We start from the raw sequence: 13885 nt of genomic DNA, 5'->3' as shown, positions 1-13885 counted from the left end.
AACGGCTGCAGTCATAAAGTGGATCTGATGTGAAATAAATGGCTGTCACTCCGCTTTTCGAGACGACGGAGGAAGAGGAGGAGAGGAGAGGGAGAGGGAACGTAGGAGGAGAAAAGAGGAGAATAGAGAGAAAGTTCCACAACGTGAAGTTGGAAAAAAAGAGTGCGGCCGACCCAGCTGAACCTTTCTGCGCCGCAGAGGGAGATGAAAGGTGATTTTGACAAAATAATTTATTTTCACCTCGCTCTCTTCGACTCTTCACTCCTCTGGCATTTACATGTTTTTTTTAAAGCACCTGAACTTTATCCCGACCTCCTCTCTCCCTCCTTCCATTTTATATTTGATCTCCTGTTTGCTGTTTTTTGGTAAATAGCGGAAATGAAGGATAAACCCACATGTAGTTTTGCACTTCATTACAAAATCAGTAGGAGTCCTTGAAATAGACAATGGAGGAGATATTAAATTTTTACCTCTCACCAGGAGATTGCGAGCTAAAAAAAAAGGAAATTACATACCAAGGAATCGGTTTACCGCGCAATGCAATCATCATATTTCAGAGAAATGGTCCACTGCCCATTTTCAGGGTTGATTTGTGTATAAAATAAAGTAGTTTAGACGTTTAGATGTTCAAAAAGTTTATGTTGTTTTCTGCAGGCGGCCTGAGCTCAGCGTGAACACTAATGGATTTAGTTTCAGTGATGATGCAATTGTTTTATTGTTCTGACTTCAAGTAGAGCCATAGACCCAATAATGGAGATTAAGCAGAAAAACATTAAAAAAATAAACAATAATTATTATTGTAGTAATAGTGCTTCTTAAAATAAAGTTGCAAAGTGCTTCACTAACAAAAAACACAAGGAAGAATACATTAAGAGACATTAAAAACAAGTACAAACTCAGCTATGAAAGAATAAATAAAGAATAAAAACACTTAACGTGTGACAGAGATTTAAGTATAACCTCCCAAAACTATAATGAAATAAGGAATAGAAGGAATGCGGTACAATAAAATCACATCTTTTGCTTTGATTCAGAGGAAGCTACTGAGGGCTCCATAAATGGACTGACTGTTCCATAATGTGTCAAAATTATTTCGTTAACTGAGAATTTTCAGCATCAAAACTGGAAATCTTAAATTAGCTTTTGCTCCAGAAAATCATGCCCCTTCACGTGTTACAAGTGAATGTAACATAAGTCTTTTATTTATTCTTAATATTCATTTAACAGATAGAATTTATGAATAAATATTCAGCTAAACATATGCAAGATTTGTTTATTCTAATTTTCAATAGAATGTTTTGGGATAAAACATAATTTACCATTAAAACATTCTTAAGTTCTTAGGTAATAATTTATGTAACCGAAGGTAATAACGCAAAATAAATAAAACTCCTTAAACCATTCAAGAGACTTGGGGTCTGTAACCTCTGCCCCATCTGGAGCCACATCTGTTCCTTCATCCGTTCATCTCTCCATCCCCCTCCTCTCTTTCATCCACTCCTGCATCTGTCTCCATCTCCCTCCCCCCAGTTTGACCACTCCTTCGTGGAGGTCTACCGCGTGAAGATGTTTCGCTTCCTGCCGCGGGACCAGGAGCCGGTTTCACTCGAGGACCAGAGTGAGACGCAGTTAGAGAAGAATCCCTCCGGTCCCATGTGCTCCGTCCAAACAACCTCCTGCAGCAAAGCCCACAGCAGCTGGTGCTGCGACGGGGAGATCCTGCCTCACGCCGCCATCCAAGTCAGGTAACCAACAACTGCACTCTCCAAATAAACCATAGGCTGTATGGACGACATTACAGCTCCCTCAAAGTGAAGTTAAATCATCTGAATTGCTCTGTGGTGGCTGAAGCTGAAGCATAGGTCATTAACCCTGCCTCCTCTACGTTAGTGGATGGGACTTGGTCCAAAAAAAACACAACTTCAAAATAGATTTACAGTCTGCTACCAGCTTCAATTATTTTCAAAGTAAACTATTCTGATTGCTGCAGACTTCTATTGAGTTTCTATTAGCGCAATGCATTACGGGATACAATGAGTTCATTGTATTGGGTATGCAGATTCTCACCAAAAATTGGGGCAGCGCTGCACTAAGTAGTGACTGATTTGGAACTCAGCCCACTAAGGCAAGATTTGGTACAATACTAACGTTCATGATTTCTTAGAAGCTTCAGTCGACTCTGAGATGACTGTGTGTCAATGAGTGTAATCTGGTCTCTTGCTACTTTTTAGATGGATATGTGGAAACGTCCCCTATCCAGAGGAGGGTGTAGGCCACAGACCTGTATGCACCATTACAGCCACTGAGCCAAAGTAAAGGAAAAATATTAATAATTATAATAATAATGGAAACAAAATAATTGAGGATTGTGAGGATTCATTTTCAGAGGGCCATCAATTTTCAGAAATTCATAGCAGATAATTGAGATTTTATTCTAGACCAAAGAAGTGTGGCTCTAAATTGTAAATGTGAGTTTTACCTCAGTGCCCTGGGAGCCCAGAGCTCCCAGGCACATAGAACATGGTGTATTCCTCCCTATGTTCATGACACTCAGTAACATTTTAGGGCAATTTAAACCAACATTAAAGCCTAATACCCAAAAGAAGAGTCTTTACCCTGAATAGCCAGCCATGGTGATGCAATGGGTATGAGCTCTGCGAGTGTTTCAATACTTCTTCCATTACAGCGCCTCTATAATATTATGTGCACAGATTCAAAGCCATTTGCCAGTGCACACAGAGTGATCCTGCCCGCCTGCCTGCCTCATCATTTTCGTCACAGGCTTCAAAATACAGAGAAAAAGCAGGCACGGTGGGAAAATGATTGAAGTGTGCCTTTCTTTAGCAGGCAAAAGGCCTCTGTGTGCCAGTGTTAAAAAGCCATGTACACGAGCAAACATTCATCACTACAAGTAACAATAACTTGTTTTTTTTTCCACTGCTGGCTGCCAGGGATCTCATTCATTCTCTACAACGAAGTTTTTCTTTCTTATTGTTTTCAGTTGAGCAGCTTTATAGACTATAAAAAAACAGAAAAGCATGGCATGTGTCGCTTGAGATAACTTTACTGTGTGTTAGGAGCATAGACTGTGAATAAAGATGGACGACGTGTCTCCGCTTCCTCCTGTTTTTACTAAAAAAAGAATTCTACGAAGTAGTGATTGTTGTGTTAAGCAACATGCTACAACAACAACAAGGCCCGATTTTAAATCCTGCAAAATGCATGGATTAATGTGTTAAATAGTGAATATCAGTGAAAAGTAAGGAAGGAGCTGTCCTACTTGGTCAGACAGGAATGAGAGCAGTCGTGCCATTAGCTCTGCAGAGACCCTTTCCTTGTTCTCTGCTGGATCATCCCGGCACTGCGGTGGAACCAGCCACTCCTCATTATTCTGTCCCCGTTCGCACCTCAGCCTACCTCACTATCAGATCTCTATACAACCAGCAGAGCCACGCATCATTTGTTTCATGCTCCATTGTATTTTGCCAATGATGCATGGCGCTGTAATGTGGCTAATTTAATGGCCCTCCCCGTGTTAAAAGGCTACTCCCCTTTAATTAAAGCAGAAGTCCGTCCTTTTATTGCCTCTTCCGCTCTGCTAATCGTTCTAAGAGTGAGCCAGCCAGAGTGCGGATAATTAATGGTGATGGCCCGGGCGAAATAGAAAGAAAGTCAGAAAGAAGGAGGGAAGGAGGTGAAGAGTTTTATTTGGGAAGTTGCACATATGTTTGGAAGAGAAAGTCAAGGTGAAAACAAATGAAACGAGCTTCACCAACGCTAAATATGTTGCTGTACTTTGATTAACGTGTTGTTCTGAGCCTTTTGGGGGGTTCCACATGATGTATTACAGGAAATAAACCTCTCATTGAGCTGAAAATGAGAAGTTATCATGCTACTCCATTATTCCAACCGCAGCTGAAGCCTGCAAGTTAACAACAGGTGTTCCAGTAAAACACAGGTGCCAGACAAAGCCACAGGCGATACAACACTACTGTACTTTGACTGCTGTTTTAAATCAGTGTAATTTTACTTGTATGAATCAGGGTCTGTTATGCATGTCAATGAAGTACATCAGGCCCATCGGATTTATAACATCTGTTCTGTCAGCTCTTTATACTTAACACACTACAAAGACCGTCTCACTTTAAAGTTTGAGTGTCAAGTTATCCCACAGGGGCGCCGTTCCATTCCGTTTGCATCCGCCACATGGACAGTGAAGTGTCATCGCAATGAGCACAGTCGTTAAGTTGATGGTTAGTCACGCTAAATTATGTGTCGTGTGTGTGTTTTTTCTCTGTAGTGTCCAGTGCCAGCTGATCAGGCTGTTTGCCCGTGGTATTGAGGAGCAGCAGCAGTGTGTTTCGGAAGACCCCTGCACACTGTGGGCCCCGGAGCCAAACACACACTGAGTGAGTGGACTGAGAGCTGTAGGGGCCACTGGAAAACACAAACTTGGCAAAAGTTGTCCTGGAAAGCCGCACATCACATAAGTGTAAACTCCAAATGGTGGCCTCCACCTCTCTCTTTCAGTGTGTTTGCCTGAGGGAAATGTGCACTATCTGTAGAAGTGACGGAATGATTGAAAAAAGCTAACTCCAGAAAAAAGATGGAAAACTGCCACCATCAGCCATAAGAAAATGAAAGATGGAGATCCAAAGAGACTGTTTAGATGTTCACACGGCCACATGAAACAGAGCTGAGCTGGATTCATGGACTCACAGCAATCAGACAAAGGTTTCCACGCTGCCATCAAGGAGAAGCCAAATAGGATTTCACCCTATACACAGAGGAGGGACAGCCAAGGAGATACAGCTTTGCAAAAGGATGAATTAAAAGAAATACCTGTGAAGTACACTGATAATATGAAAATGCCTGGGCTGCACCATAAAGACCCACGCAGGCAATCTGCTGGTCCTTTTTGGCACAAAAAATATTTCATTTTCTTTTCACCCAGGTAAAATCCGATATGAGCCGGGGGCACTAATGAAAAGAACTGAATACCCTGCTAATACACTAACAGGACCCCGGTGGCTTCTGGGTAATATGGCAAAGTGGTTGCTAAGTGATTCACTGGGTCTCAGCACTGCTGCGCTGCACCTGTGGCTCCCAGCTCTGCTCCCCTCTGGCTGAGAAACTACCGGCAGTTCAGTCATCGCCTGGGATCAGCCAGAACTATACGTTGATAATGTTACTAGAGATAATCTATTGTACGGCTCTGAAATTAGCAGGTCAAGCTGGTCTTGATGTGTCTGAAGAAAGGTCCCTGCAGAAGGACAGTGGCCGCTTTTATTATTCCTACTGCTGCTTCATAAAACTACATAGAACTGCCTCTATGATAACAATATCTAAATGAAATGAAAGATGTGTGTGTCAGCATCCGAATGTCTATCTATTGTTATGTGAGACAATTTCGGCTCAACACCATATATCCTTACAAATTCAAAGGACTGTTAGAGGGTTAAGACTTGGTTTTAGGGTTATGGTTAGAAGGAGGCTAAGAGGAAGGGTTAGGCATTTAGTTGTGATGTTTAAGGTTAAGGTAAGGGGCTAGGAAATGCATCATGCCAACGAGTGTCCTCACAACTATAGAGAGACAAGTGTGTGTATGTGTTTGCAAAAGTGCCAATGTGCTGAGTTTGTTTTATCACAATTAGCCTCATGACTGCTATTTTGCAGATGCTCTCTCGCTGCAGCCAACACACTGCCACAAGTATCTAGACACACACACACACACACACATGCACACACACACACACACACAGACACAGTTTATCTAATGCACACAGACACACACGCTCTTTAACTTTTAACACCATAAAACCTCTGTCCACTCTTTGAATCCTCTCCAGTTTAGTTAACACTCACTCTGAATGTCTGTGATGCTTCACCTTCAGCACTGGCTTTTGACAATCTGCACTTTGATGCTTTTAAGTCCACACACACAAACATGTGCCTACAGCATGGTTTGTTTGAGAATTTTAGCAATTAGGGACTGACAATGCAAAACTGAAAAAAGTCCAGATCGTTAGGAGAACATGTGGTGCCTACACAGGTAGTGCTAGCATGTGAAACCCGGTGTTTGGTTTGTCCTTTCTGCCATTTTAGGCCAATTAAAAACAACAATTCCACTCGGCTAGCTAACATTGGCACGTGTTACATGTCCTTACATTATACAAATCTGGCTAGCATTAGCCCAGCTCATAATAAGACGACAATCTTGTATCACAACTCAAAGTAACTAATATTTGGTTTCACTTTGTGTGGAGTAAAAGTCGTTGATGAGGACCACCCAGGCTCACAAAGCTCAAATGTCAAGATTATAATATACGCTGATTTCTTAGCAGAAGATAATTTGCATTTCAACTTGACAAGTTTTTTATTTAATCTTGTTGTGCTTTGTGAAAACACATAAATTAAACTGTGATTTGAGCAGATACTGTGATGTAAGTAGACTTGACCTATTTTATGAAAATGCTTAATAAAGTGCCTCGGAAGTGCGTCTCTCTGTCCTGTGTGTGATCTCCACGCTGTGTTGGACGCCACTGATGTTTCATTCGCTCCTTTTCTTTTTCTCTCCCACTCATGCACAGAAAGGTCAGAACACCCTTGCTCTGGCTTTCTCAATCTCACTCTTTCTCTGTCTCCCCCTGTATGAGTGGAATTTAATGGGGTGCTCTGATGTGAGCGAGATGTTTCATTAAAGAACATCAAACATCAAAGGTCTCTGCTGAGATGGAGTGGTATTTCAAGCTGTGCTCATTCTGCACACAGTCTGGAGCTTGTTTCTTCTTTTCGATACCGCCAGGCAATTGCAAAAGTGTCAAAGGAGAAGGGAAGTCGGAATTTGGCATCCGTGTTGTTCAAAAATATCAATCCATAGTCAGAGTGATCCCGATGATGATGCAGGTTGTGGATGATCAAACTTTTAATCTGTGAGTGGAGCTCATGGAATCTGGTGCCATAATATACCACGACAGCAAATGTCTGTTCCTCACCAACAGTTAAAAGGCAGTGCCAGAGCAGCCATTCAATATCCATAAGATCTCCTACCCTGTAAACTGTTACTGATCACTTTACTTCAAAGAAAATGTCGAGGCTGCAGCAAACTCAACTCACTTTTATCTGTATAGCATCAAATCACAAAATAAATCATATGAGAGCACTTAAAATGGGGGGCTGAGACCTTCAAAAATTGTAGAGAAACCCAACACCTCCCACACTGGCGACTTTGGAAATGAAAGAGAAAACTCCCAGAATGATCTCATGAACATCAAATGATATTCAAATTTCCTGTTTTGTCCAATGTTTTTCTGGTAATATTTAGAGATATAACAGCAGAACAGTATTTAGATGATGGATCTCAGTATTATTGTTATAATGTGCTGACAATGATTTAAATCTCACTGAAAATATTTTGTAGGCGTAACGCTGAAGCAGCTCATTCAATTTGCAACAATTAGGTTGAAGGAGTTTGTCATCAGCTTGTTAAAGAGCCACTTCAGTCACAGTATCACGACGAGTCCATTAAAAATCTGTGTTTTCTATAAGAACGTCCTCCTGAGAGCAAAGAACTGACTCCAGAGCAGATTGAACATTGACTGAACTTCACGCAAACACATATCATCGCAAGTGTGAACAGCAGCACATGTTTCTCCTCCATTGTCTGTTTCACTGTCAGTGTGAGTCTCTACTGTGTTGTTGTTGTCACTCCCACAGTGTGTGTCTGTCACTGTGCTGTTGTGCGATCACTTACTGTTTTCCAACTGGACTTGTCCGGCCCAGTGGGGTCTCGTTGCTCCGGTTCTGCAGCTCGCTCCTCGAACCCTCTTTCTGCTGCTGCTTGTTGCTGCTGCTAATGCACACCTGGGGTTGGAACTCAGATCAGAGACCAGAAAAAGAAGTAAGATGTCTCACTCTGTAGATATTTTACAACCTGATACTATAGTTTTTCACAACAAAGTGCAGCTAGTTTTCACCTCTTCTGTAATTTCGGGATCATCAGGAGGAATCCCGTTGGCTCTGTCACTCTGTTGGGCCTGAACCTCACATTTTGATGTGTCCTTGCACCAACCCCCCACTATGTACGTGATGCAGCACTTATCTGATGTAGATGTCATGCCAAAGCAAAACTGTAGCGTGGAGTGTGCGATTCCTGTAATACCAGAGGCTGCAGTTTCAGGACTGAGGTGCAGTAGCTTTGCTTTGGGACTGGTCTGAGTGAGGAAGTCCTGGGCCATTATTTACTTACAGTCATCAAGATCACTGGAAGGAATCCCCCTGGGTCGGTCGCTCTGTGGGCAACAACTAGAGCATCCTTTTGTTTGCTTGAGCAGCCCTCAGAGAGCTGAATAAACATGCAGCAGGTTGCTTTCTTTGTAGGGATGAATTTTGTATTTTGTATTTATTTGTATGTATAATGTTAATTGTGTAGATTTTCTCTTAGCACCACGGACTCTGACTGACTTCCAACTTCCCTGCCTTCCCACATTAACGGTGATGCAGTGCTGCAGGCATATGTTCTACTGAGTTCTACTATAGTTATCCTCTGCAATTCCTTTTGACCACCACAATGGAACTGTGCTATGCTGCCGTTACCTACACATATTTAATATTCTCTAACAAAGTGACTGACTGGTCTCATAATCTAATACAAGCACGAGTGTGGCAACAAGGACCACGGGGGGATTTCACAGCCTCTCTCCAGTCTGCAGCTGCGACCAAAAGTTGTTTCCCCTCGCACTCTCATTTTCTCTTCTCATTTTCCTGCTTTACCACTTTCCTATTGATTTACCCTCCATCTGCTTGTCGGAGGCCCACGAGAGCCGCTGTCTCATTCCCACAACCCACCCGAGACACAAGGTGAAACCAAAACGGTGGCAAACACACACAGAGAGCGCGGCGGCTGTCCCCAATTCCCCCGGCGACTTCTTCTCTCAAAGAATAGGTTCCAAACAGGACGTGACAGCGCTGCCACGTCCCCCCCCCCCCTCTCTTATTCACACTCTGCCCCTCTCTCACCCTCACACATACACACTGTCACCCACATCAACATGTCTCTCTTTCCTCTCCCACGTGAAGTCTCACACCTACAACAAGCTCCCATCTTCTCTTTTTATTTCTACCAGAAATGTGACCTCACGCATTCTCTCCCATGAGACTTTGTGGCTTTATGAGCTGTGTTGAGACTAATCCCATTATTATTGGTCTGATTTGGCCTTTTCAACTAGTTCTTCCAATCACAGTCAAAGTATGAAAGATGTTTGCGCCTTCAACCACCTCCAACGTCATTTCCTTCCTGTAACCTTTACCTCATCTGTGATTCACACATACAGTACAGCAGGAGAGCCAGTCTCCAATAAGCTAAACAAACTCTCCGAGCTGGAAAGGTTGAGGCCGCATTGCACCTGCCACGGTTTGCGTGACGTACAGTAAACAATTACAGCGGCCCACTATGGAAAATTACTGTTTTCCCAGCGCAGGTCGGGCAACAAGAGCCAAACAAAAGCATAAACGGTTTTGCTGGTCTGAGAGACTGAAGGGAATGATGTGGGTGGTGTGAAAGCTTTGCAGCTGGGAAACAGCGGGAGCAGATAATGCAGGGGCGGCGGTCCAAGCAGCACTTCTCCCAGTATTGATTGGAGCCAGCTCCCTGTGAGAGATTTAGATCAATGAGGCCATAAAAGTCCATCTTCTCAGTCAGGAGCCACTACCGGCCACTTATCTCTCACTCTCTGTCTCTGTCTCTCACACTCACACACACACACACACACACATTTCAACTCACTAATGCAGTCACACACACTGGAGGTCTGACCTCAAACGGATAGTTCACCCAGAAATGAAAAAAATCCCTCATTATCTAGTCACCACTATGCCGATGGAGGGTGGGTGAATTGTTTGAGTCCACAAAACACTTTTGGAGTTTCAGGGGTAACCCGTGTTGCAGCCAAATCCGATACAATTGAAGTGAATGGTGACTGCAAACGTTAAAAAAAAGTCTCCATGCTGTGTCATCCAAGTAAGGCAGTTCTGAACTGAAATCTCTGATGGTGTAAGGTAAGATAGAATAAGGTAATTTAAATTTGGATAAGTTAAGATAAGAAGATAAGATAAGGTTATTAGCAATCATCTAAAAGCCAAAAATAAGAATAATTTAAGGTTTGTCAGGAATCAGACATTAATGCAAATTAGGTAAGAAAAATAAATCCTTTCAACCTCTGGTGTGTTTCAAGAGTAAAGTAGAAAACATCCACGTTCAAACAGATGTGAACACCATGAGGATTGTTTATTATGATCGTTGTAAGTTAGTGATTGAAGCAACAGCACATACCAGCTCATAGTGTGTACCTTCTTTCAATCATGTTATTCATCCTCGACTGCCAACCATTTTCGTAATTACGCTACTTTGCAGTTAAAGACAACACTCAAAGTGAGAGGCCCTTGAATCAGCATTGATGCAGCATTAGCCAAAGCGTATACGGCATCTTAGTAATCTGGAAAATCATAATCATCATCTCAAAGTTCTGCAGCGATATGTAATTCACTCAACAGTGTTTTCACTGAAGAGGAAGTGTGGCCTCATGTGCTCTCGCAGTGAAAACTCCTTACATGGGCCGTCTCCACACTGAATGAGTTGTGGCTTCACTTGTGCATTTACAAAATCTGTAGAAAAACAAAACACAGAAACAGCCTAGAAGATATGTTAAAGGTTCAGTGTGTAGAGTTCAGTGACATCTAGGAGTTCAGAAGGTGTTGAGTTTGTTCAGTCTGGGCTACTGTAAAAAAAACATGGCGGCCTCAGTATACAGGACCTGCTCCAAATGTGAATATAAAGTATTTGAATAGAAAGGTCCCATTCTATGCTGAAGAAAACCAGACTTTGTCGTGTGTGGTGCAGCTGTAGTCGTGCAACAGTGATAAAGCTTCAGGTGGCAGATATTGTTGTGGGTTGCATTGTCCTCATTTCCTGCTCTGATGAGGAATTCAATGCGTCATTTTATGTTTCGATTAATTGACTCAGAAGACATGATCATAAGAGCCTTAACCAAGCTAAGCATCTTGTTTCTGGAAGAACTGGAACAAAAACCTTCAGACTTTTGTTCTCTGACGACTTATAACGTGTGATGAGTGTATTTCAATATTTTTGGACTGTATTATTTTCAGCTATAAGACTTTTTAAAATTCCCCTCCTGGCCATAAGCAGCCAGTGATGATGTTTGTTAAGTTTGACATAAGGTGTTAAAACAGTCAGATTGGTAATTTTCTCTCAGTTAATGTTTAAGTGTCATCTCATTTGAAAGACCATATTTAAAAAGTTCCTTTATAATAATTAGCATTAAAGTGGCTCATCAGTAGACAGCAAAGCCAGGCAATTACAAACTCATGACTAATAACTGTCTAAATCAATGGAGAACTCTCCCACTCTGACAAGTCCATCACTCACGATGTAACAATGGTGCTTTGGGATAAACACTAATGATTAAACATTTCAATATGTCATCAAGCTCAGATGATTCAAACGGAACAAAGCTGGGAGCAGTGACAGGCTCCAACACACACGATCGATATGCTTAAAGAGAAAGTCACCAATGAGTCTCACAAATAATTGTCGTCAACGTGACCATAGAGGTCACAGATAGTGAGGAGGGAAAGCAGTGCTCCTTTACAGGAATACTGAGAGAGGGAAGGTCGGTCCCTGTAGTGGATGAATGATAAGTAGAGAAGTTTGGAAAATGGAATTTGCTCCAATCATTTCAGTGCTACTGTAGGATTCCCTTTTCGTGTCTCTCAGGTCGTCTCGTGTGGAAACACAACTCCATAGGCCTTCATTCAAATCAACTCTCAGTAGGTTTCTAATACGTGTTCATAATAGAAAAGAGACACAGTGTAGTGTACTCAATACAACAATAGGCTGCATTTTAAGACCGATAGCTGACCTGTGGATGGATGGATGGATGGATAGATGGATGGAAGGGGGAAGGATGGATGGATGGATGAATGGAAGCACAACTTTGAGGAGTGGACAGGTAAAACTAATATCGTCTTGTCACCGCGGGAAAGTGAGAAAATCTGTTTTGTGGTGAAGTTGTGCTTCCCCCTAAAAGCGGATCTATCTAATGTGTCACTAATTACTTCCAAAGTACCTGAAGACGGACCAGACTCCCTACCTCAGTGACACACTGCGAAGCTGCTGCTGCAGTCGTAGCTGCTGGGCCCACAGAATCACTTCGGCCTGGGCCAGCGGGCGACTGCAGAGTGCTCCTCAGTGATAAGTCATTACCTCTGCTGGCACTTTGTTAGCAAACAGAGGATGTGCAGCCGGAGCAATCTACTCATTACTTGTTAATCACTTGAAGAGGAGGTCTTGTTTGTACAGCCGCGCATAAACCGAGCGCCACACGCACAGACACATCCGGCGAGCACGCTGGACTTTGTTTTCCGCTAAGCACGAGCGTTATTGTGTTCCTAATGGTGCTTGAAGTAATTACGCTCTAATGTTACTCGCCGTCTAGTCCTCTCCAGCAAGCCTCAGCGTGGTAGCTCGGTTCAGAAGTACACAAACACTCACTCTGCCATTCTCCCCTAAGCACCACAATGACTCCATTAACCAGAAGGCATCTGCAATTGCTTTGTCTTGTGCAAGAATATGGGGCAAGCTTCAGCGACAGCCTAACTGACTGTACACACAGGGTGGCTGGTCAGCAGGAGCAAACAGAGAGAAGAGTGTGTTTTCTGCCTTTGTGTGTGTGTGTGTGTGTGTGTGTGTGTGTGTGTGTGTGTGTGTGTGTGTGTGTGTGTGTGTGTGTGTGTGTGTGTGTGTGTGTGTGTGTGTGTGTGTGTGTGAGTGTGTGAGTGTGTGAGTGTGTGAGTGTGTGAGTGTGTGAGTGTGTGAGTGTGTGAGTGTGTGTGTTAGAGCTTAAAGATCTGGGAGAAGATTGGGACAAAATGCTGTCGAACAAACATCTGAACAAAGAGACTTTGCAATTCCATAGTGGAAGTGGTTGAATTGAATGTGAGACAAAGTAGTTGAATACATTTGAGAAACTCCGGCTTTGATGCAATCGTCTGCAACTTTTCCTGGGAGTGATGAGTGACAAGTTTTGGAAACGGTGAGGACATTATGTTGCCACGCTGTACGCAACCGATCCGGATACACACCAAAAAACTGAGGTCATGAATGAATTTGTCTATTATGACAGAGTATTAAGGCCAGATTAAAGAAAAAAAAACCAAGAGATTTCGAGAAAAGGTCATAATTTACAAAGTTGTTGTTTTAGGCTTCTTGTGATGTTAGAGAGTGAATATCAGAGGATCCATCCTTCTCCTGCATTAAAATGAAGAATACAAATCTTCTTGTCGAGTTATGTTTGTATAAGCATCACAACAATTAGATTGGTTCAAGATTTTACATCCAGACGGAGTTGGACTCTCGAGAGCATGGTTTGTCCTTACAGCACATTTCATAAAACATAACATGTTCTTTATTCTCATAATCTTATGACTTTTGTCCACATTAAACTATGACTCAATACAACAACTTTTTTCTACATCTTCTATTTCTCATTATACAAACTTATTTCTTGTTTAATTACTTTTTACCTTTTGTAATATTGAGACTTTTTTCTCTTCAAATAAAGTTTTTATTCTCTTTGAATTACAACTTTATTCTGATCATATAATTCATGTTAAATAAAAAACATTATTCTCCTAATAATAAAGACTTTTTCCCATTGAATTATGACTTTCTTCTTGTAATATAAAGACTCACAATATTTTTTTCTTCAATATTCCCCCTCTGTCTAAAATGTACGCTGTTAAATATTATGCGCAATTTGAATAAAGGCCCTGAAAACCTATGTCATCTTATTAATTGGTTTGCAGTAGG

The 13885-nt window shown here is 42.1% G+C and overlaps 1 protein-coding gene across 1 annotated transcript in view; it reads left to right on the top strand.

Moving 5' to 3' along the window:
* Positions 1-6499, top strand: part of cerk (ceramide kinase) — a 35189-nt gene extending 28690 nt beyond the window's left edge. The window contains exons 12-13 of the mRNA XM_062382743.1: positions 1531-1745; positions 4301-6499. Of these exons, the coding sequence (XP_062238727.1) occupies positions 1531-1745; positions 4301-4409 (324 nt within the window). The 3' untranslated portion in view covers positions 4410-6499. The remainder of the gene's footprint in view (positions 1-1530; positions 1746-4300) is intronic.
* Positions 6500-13885: the final 7386 nt, after the last annotated feature.

This window comes from Platichthys flesus, chromosome 23 (genome assembly GCF_949316205.1).
Source record: "Platichthys flesus chromosome 23, fPlaFle2.1, whole genome shotgun sequence".
Taxonomy (NCBI): Eukaryota; Metazoa; Chordata; class Actinopteri; order Pleuronectiformes; family Pleuronectidae; genus Platichthys; species Platichthys flesus.
The sequence above is the reverse complement of the archived record's forward strand: the minus strand, read 5'-3'. Positions and strand labels throughout refer to the sequence as shown.